General features: G+C 37.5%; 1 protein-coding gene across 1 annotated transcript in view; it reads right to left on the bottom strand.

The window, feature by feature from the left end:
• Positions 1–7015: 7015 nt before the first annotated feature.
• LOC144435508 (carbohydrate sulfotransferase 11-like) overlaps positions 7016–7901 on the bottom strand; it is a 9274-nt gene continuing 8388 nt past the window's right edge. Inside the window, exon 3 of the mRNA XM_078124099.1 lies at positions 7016–7882. Within this exon, the coding sequence (XP_077980225.1) occupies positions 7016–7882 (867 nt within the window). The remainder of the gene's footprint in view (positions 7883–7901) is intronic.

Below are 7901 nucleotides of genomic sequence, written 5' to 3'. Positions count from 1 at the left end.
ACGTTATAAACATAGCATTAGTGACGGACAAATACTCCGTCAAATGCGTTATAAACAGTACTATTGACTGACGAATCTAGTCTGTAAGGTACGCCGTGACGGGGCGCCCTCAACCATCGGCCAACCCCTAACACAGAGAGAGGAGGCCGGTGAGGGCGAAACGTCACGACGTATCTTACAGTCTATGACGAATCATGACTACATTTCTTTACATGTAATCTGTTGTTCAGTGTTGTAGTTTTTAATTTATCTGTCAATATATCTATTATTCTTTTCTTATACTTCAAAATGAAAACAAATTAGACAGGGCGGTCAGGTGTGGTGGGACATCGCTCCTTTCAGAGTCATAACGTTCTCAAATATAATTATTGTAGGGTCATTTGTGAGTCAAGTTCCTTTGTAAAGGAAGTCTGAACAATTAACAGCAATTGAAGAGAAAGCACAGTTGGTGGTTTACAAAAGGAATGTGTTATCAACTTATCACCACAAATATCCAGCCTTCTGTTTCAACATGCAATAAAACTTGACAATAAGTAACTAAACCGTTAGTGCGCGCCTTAGAAATAAACCAATAATTTGCTGCCAAATACTGGAGAATAATCTTTACTAAATATCATCGAGTCTCGTTCTTGCTAGGGAGCTTTCAGTATTTACAGGGGGGCTGGAGGAATCGGGGGGGGGGTCACATTTTACAAACCTGTTCTTGGGGGAGGGTCACATTTTACAGTGACAATCCGTAGTTTTGTGACCAAATTGAAGATTCAATTATTGTCAATTTGTTTTGTGTGTTTTGAGATGTAAAAGTGAGATGAGCACTCAACATTTATTTTTACATGCAAAAATACAAAAATTAAAATACTTATATTGTAAGAAAATTGTAAAACGATGCATCCTTATCACTCACACTGTACGTGAATGTTGTTGTTAAAATATGATGGTCATGATAGCAGTGATGATGATGATGATGATGATGATGATGATGATGATGATGATGATGATGATGATGATGATGATGATGATGATGATGATGATGATGATGATGATGATGATGATGATGGTGGTGGTGGTGGTGGTGGTGGTGGTGATGATGATGATGATGATGATGATGATGATGATGATGATGATGATGATGATGATGGTGGTGGTGGTGGTGGTGATGGTGATGATGATGATGATGATGATGATGATGATGATGATGATGATGATGATGATGATGATGATGATGATGATGATGATGATGAAGTGATGATTTAGTTTTGAAAGTCATAGAGAACACGGACAGTGATACATGTACTGACTCAAGTAGTACCAGTGAGTCAGATTAGAGTGACACTGATAATGGCAATACTGAAGGTGAACGTGATGATGATGACAATGATATCAGGGAACTTTTACAAGTGACCAGATCAGGCAGAGTATGCACAACATGGAAAGCACGTTTAGACACTCACTAGATTGTGTATAATTATAAGAGAAAGGTAACTAGCCAGTCTTTTACTGTTTGGCACTTTATATGTAGAAATATTGCTTTCTAATACAGAGTCAAAATCATATAATTTGTATGTATACATATAATGGGAATATTTATTAATTAACGTTCAGTATATGCAATTGTCATGGGGAGGGTCACTTTTTTACAAATGGAGAATGGGGAGAGGGTCACTTAACATACCATGTGTGATTTCCTCTGCCCCCCCTGTAAACACTGAATGCTCCCTTATTCAGCCCGATTTTTGGGTCTTGTTAATCGTTCTTTATTTCAGTGGTCGTTGTTAGTTCGGTCTGTTTCGGTCTGTTCCTGCATATGCGGGTTCGATATAAATTCTCTCGTATAGGAGTGGAAACGGACGAAACCACGTGTACCCATAACGGAGCTTTTCCCTCGAAAATATGCTGGTTCTGCCATGATATGGATGACACTAAACTTTTATCCAATCAGCAGCCGTGCGACGTTCGTTCGATAAAGACGTGGATTCTATGAAGTACACGAATACAGTATGTAGACTATATAGTACTGTACAAAGACGTGGATTCTATGAAGTACACGAATACAGTATATGTAGACTATATAGTACTGTATAAAGATGTGGATTCTATGAAGTACACGAATACAGTATGTAGACTATATAGTACTGTACAAAGACGTGGATTCTATGAAGTATACGAATACAGTATGTAGACTATATAGTACTGTACAAAGACGTGGATTCTATGAAGTATACGAATACAGTATGTAGACTATATAGTACTCTATAAAGATGTGGATTCTATGAAATACACGAATACAGTATGTAGACTGTATAGTACTGTATAAAGACGTGGATTCTATGAAATACACGAATACAGTACGTAGACTGTATTGTGCTGTATAAAGACGTGGATTCTATGAAATACACATAAGTAAATAGCTGGAGTAAATTCTCTTAATTTTAACTCTTTTGAATATGAGAAATATTTAGGATTGGTGGCTTGAACTAGAGTAGGTCATATTATCGGAAACATACTATTAAATTAGTGTGTTGTATTGCCAATGTCATTACAATATTAGATGTAGAGACAGAAAACATGTTATATAACGAGTGATAACTTAGTAGTGGGGGGGTGGTAGGGGGACTGGAAAAGAGCAAGTATCCAAAACAGTCTAAAAATTGACCTTCCCCATATATATAGGGGTATGGAAAATTACCCTTCTCTATTGTAACATCAAAATTCATGACACCCCCATTCGAATTCCCTCAATCTCCCTGCTACTACACCGCCCCCCCCCCCCGGTAATTTACACCCACTTCGTTACATTCATGGCATCCCCATTCCCAACCCCCCTGCTACCACTACCCCCTGGTAATTTACACCCACTTCGTTACATTCATGGCATCCCCATTCCCAACCCCCCTGCTACCACTACCCCCTGGTAATTTACACCCACTTCGTTACATTCATGACATCCCCATTCTCAACCCCCAGCTACTACCCCCTGGTAATTTACACCCACTTCGTTAGACCGGTTCTGGGCCTAGGTCAAAAGCTAATGTTTCTTCTGAAGCCCACTGTGCAGCATGCTACTTGCATAGTTTATTGAAGAATAAATATTTGGAAGTATTATCTATCACAACTCTATAAGTAAAACAGTTGAAAACAGTAAAGTTGATAGATGGTGGTGATGCCCTTCAATCCGCGCCAAGGCCCAATTTTTGAAATAATGAGAAAACACGCGCTAAGTTTAAATATGCATTAAAGTCATATAGAATTAATGAGAATAGAATGGAAGCTGATGCACTGACGAGAAACATCTCTAATGGTGACAGCAAACAGTTTTGGAAGAACGTCAGTAGTTACAAAAGTCTTCACCCTTGTCGTCGTCTGTTGGTGACTGCAATGGTCATCATAGTCTATCTGTTAGGCCTCGGATGTTCTTCTCATACAATATACGATACACGACCGAACATCGCTATCGAGGATGGGACATCCAAGGTCGAGCAAATGTCATCAGGATATAAATAACCGCATTAGCGACAAGCACAAACAGAGGACAATAGCTAATTTTCATGCATATTAATCTTAAGGAGGGGCTTGTAAAAATAACCACCAATGCGTTAACTGAAATGTGGGAATGACAACGTCCACACAGTCATCAAACTCACAATTACCATAAACCGATAAGACATAGTAATGACATAAGTGTGTTTGTCAATACCTATATTAAAAAGTATATATATCCATACATGGCCCAACTCACTCAATGGAATGTCCGGTCTGAAAATGACATTTGCTAGACTGTTCGGGCAAGCCCTCACTGCGAACTTCGTTCGCTTATAGTATCGAAAGAAAGCCCGAACGTCTAGCAGCAAGACTATGGTCATCATAACATTGCAAATATGTGGCCGCGATCATTTTGCAGGTCTTCTTTCATCAGTGGCCCAAAACGACAATGAATGCTTAGCTGATATCACCTTCTTTGAAAGCATGATTGTGTCACCAGCTGATGTCTGTAAATGTGTGAACAGTTTGACCAATGGGAAAGCAGTGGGGCCATGGGGCCTGATGGTATCGCCGCAGAACACATGAAATATGCTAATGGCGCCTTCATGTCTTGCTTTCTTCTTTGTTTACAGCTGCTCATGTTCATGGTTATTTACCAACTCGTATTTAGACACTATTTTGGTCCCAATTGTTAAAAACAAAACTGGTGACGTCACCGACGCGGGTAATTATCGACCTATAGCCATTGCTACCGTCATCTCGAAACTTTATGAAATTATGATACTCAATAAATGTGCCAATTCTCTACGTACCTCTGATTATCAATTCGGGTTTAAAGAAAGTCATTCTACCGACATATACATGTGTATATCTACTTTTAAAAAAATTATTGATTTTTACACCCGTCACAATACTCCAGTGTTTCTGTGTGTTTTTTAGATGCCACTAAGGCTTTTGATAGAGTCAATCATTGGACCCTTTTCGTAAATTACTGGATAGAGGTGTACCTACTTTTATTGTTAGAATTTTAATTTACTGGTATCGGCATCAAGAGTTTTGTATCAGATGGGGCTCTGTTTTGACTGAGCCTTTTCCTATCTGTAACGGTGTTAGACAAGGTGCACGTGGCATTCTATCCCCTCGTCTTTTTACGGTGTATATTGATAATTTGAGTAACTAACTAGCTGAGGCTAAGATTGGCTGTCACCTTGGAGGTAAATGTATCAACCATCTCCTGTATGCTGATCATATTGTTTTGATATGTCCGTCAGTTAAGTGTCTCTTAAAAACATGTTGTAAATATGCCATGCAGCATGATTTTATTTTCAATCCAGTCAGATTATAAAGTGTACACACATCTGTTGACAAAGTGAAATAAATATACCTCTGTAATTGTGTCCAATCATAATTTCAGGAATGATGTCCATGTGAAAGTACTTGTCTCATGAGGGATGTGGAGTGGTGATGACAAAAGTTGTTGGAATGTCGGGATCCACAGAATAAAAGAGATTAGTCCAGCCAGATATATTTTTGTCTATAGTGTATGTATCAATTACTGCTATAACCTGACGTATGATTTTGGGTGATAGATTTTTTCAAAAACATATTCACCTTGGTTATGTACTCAACTTTGAAATCTTGTAAAGAGCGCTACTGCACTTGACATGTGGAGAAATTTGTTAGCAAGGGTTGATGGGAAAACCGACATCAAGAATACCCTAACACCCTTGTCTGAACACCCTTTGCATTGTCAAGACAAAGAAACTAACTAGTGCACTTATGGTAATATTATGAGTGTTTCCAGTAAATCTTTGCAGGAAATCCCCAAAAATGACCAAACGCATAATTCAAATTCTTCTTCACACTGCACAAACCAAATGCAAGTAAAATGCTCGTATTCAGGCATTTACCCTTATTTAGCTGTAAAGTGCCCAACTGATCTGAATATACATGTAAGAGATGATCACTATTAAAGAATTAATTGTATCAATAAAATTGAGAGGCAATTTCCCACCAGAATGTGCGTTGGTATGCAAAACTAATGTACTACAGGGGTATTTGTCCTTTTATCATCTTACCATCTTTAATATATTTTGTCTTTGAGTACTAAGAGTCTAATGAGATACATTTATATCAGTAAATGCCCACAGTTACGTTGATGGCATCAGAATAGAATGCACTGCCAGTAATTTTCCAGTAAGCTGCAATAATTGTTGCATTAGTTTTATATTTTGAGCTTTGATTTTTTTTGTCTTTTAAGATTTTTATCATTCCAGGGTTTGCACTCAGAACTGACATTTACTTTAAACCCTGAAACCGTAATAAAGGCTACCCCATCCTCCCCCCCCCCCCCATGAATGATTTTTAAATTAAAAACTAAATGCTACAATTATTGCAACTACTTTCCAGTTATTTTGTAAAATGTAACGTCATATTAATTTTCTTCATAATTGGTAAATTGTTTTATTTTCAAAGTAAATGTAAACATAGTGATGAAATACCTTATTTGCAATTTAATTGTAATGAACACTTCCTTTTTCTTGTACTGGGTACCCTCCATCTAACCGCCCTCATTTACATTCCCTTGACCCTATTTTTAACTTGACATATAGTTGTTTTGCAACTTAACACTGCGTTTTGGTCACAGGCACTTGTTTCCCCAAGATATGTTTCAGAATATAATATGATATTGATACTAATAAGACAATTGTCAAATAATATGTGAAAGGGGTAAAATAACACGGGTTTCTAGGATTGCGTAAGTCCACACACCGCGAAATATAAATTAAATGCGCTATGTGGACTTACACGATCCTAGTCCTAGAAACCTGTGTTATTTTACCCCTTTCATATATTATTTGCGAAATAACTTAATAAACCAGCTGCTAAAAAATATTATCGTTTATTTAAAAATGGACGGACCGGACTAGACTGTCGACAGTCGCTCGCGCCTTTTTTCCCTACGCGTTTTATCTAAACTTAAGTCGTCGCCGCGCGCGCTCTAGGACGCCGAGCGCCTCGGCGGCGTATTTTAGTCTACTCTAGGAACTTGGGATTGGCCATATTTGTTTACAAATATTTATTTTTTGCTGATTATTTGCTTTTCATTTTTTCAATTTCTTTCCCATTTTTAAGGATATCCTTTAAAATCATTACATGTAATAAAGTAATGATTTGAAAAGCTGATGTTTTCTGTTCTAAATCAGTAATCAGTGTCTATACTACCACTCGGCAAGTAAATTGACTGAATAACTTGCTGTTTACATAACAAGTTGACTACCTGTTTTAAAATAAATTTCGGCCCAATCTGCTCAGTAGTTTTGAAATGGAAAGTTTTTGACCAAAATGCAAAATGACACATTTTAGACCTAATTTGCATAGCACTGATGGGATCATCATGTCATGAATAATTCTTGCCAAATTTCACCTCAATCTACTAAGTAGTTTTGGAATTATATTAAATTTCAGCGCAATGTGTCTTTCCAAAGACACAAAGTCTTTTTCATACAAGTTTGTATTGTAAAGTATCTCATCTCTAAGAAGTAGTTGACCACTGCATATAATCCCCCGGAAATGGATATCCGAATAACGTAAAGTCTGGTTTGTATATATTATACAGTTTTAGAATATTTTCTTTAGATATACTAGAGTAATATCGACGAAGTAAGTCAGTATCAGAACTGTTGGTGACATGCGTATCGAATGCAGGATATGAAACTATGTCATCAACTCCTGCCCGCTTCAGAACGTAGCGGGCGTCTTCTTGAAGATTCTCAAACTTGCCTATGACATTATAGTTTACGTCACACGCAGAGCAAAGTTGATACATTGGTTTCCAGTGGCTATCAACCTTTGATGTACCTGCCGAGTCTATGATATATTGAACAAACTCGTGGAATTGTACATGCTGACGGAGTTTAGCTACTTGCGCTGTTGACATCTTATTTGCCCCTGTCCGATATCGCCGAATGATCTTTGTTCCATAATTCTGAAGGAAGTGTACATTCCACCGATCTGTCAATTCAAATTTGTTTCTGAAGGCTGACAATAAACGATTGAAGGGATGGCGAACAAAAATGAATTTGAGATAGTTCTCCAAACGTTGCTTTTGGTCAGTTCCATTCAGTTTTCTTAGATGTGGGTAAACGTTACCATAGCCAAAATGAACTTTATTGTGATGCATAGTATTAACCTGAGAGGAATTTGCAACACCCAGTAGAACTAACCAAACTTTGAGCCAGTTTGTGCAGCCTACTTTAGGTAATAAACAGTAGATAAGTTTGGAATTGTCTTCATACAGTAAAGTTTTACCAATGTTGGAATTATTCTGGTGTGCCTTAAAGCTTCTTCTTGTATCATTACATCCATCTCTATAAACATCTATACGATGCTGGTAAACATCCTACAAAAGAATAGAGAAA

This window comes from Glandiceps talaboti, chromosome 5 (genome assembly GCF_964340395.1).
Source record: "Glandiceps talaboti chromosome 5, keGlaTala1.1, whole genome shotgun sequence".
Lineage (NCBI taxonomy): Eukaryota > Metazoa > Hemichordata > Enteropneusta > Spengelidae > Glandiceps > Glandiceps talaboti.
The sequence above is the reverse complement of the archived record's forward strand: the minus strand, read 5'-3'. Positions and strand labels throughout refer to the sequence as shown.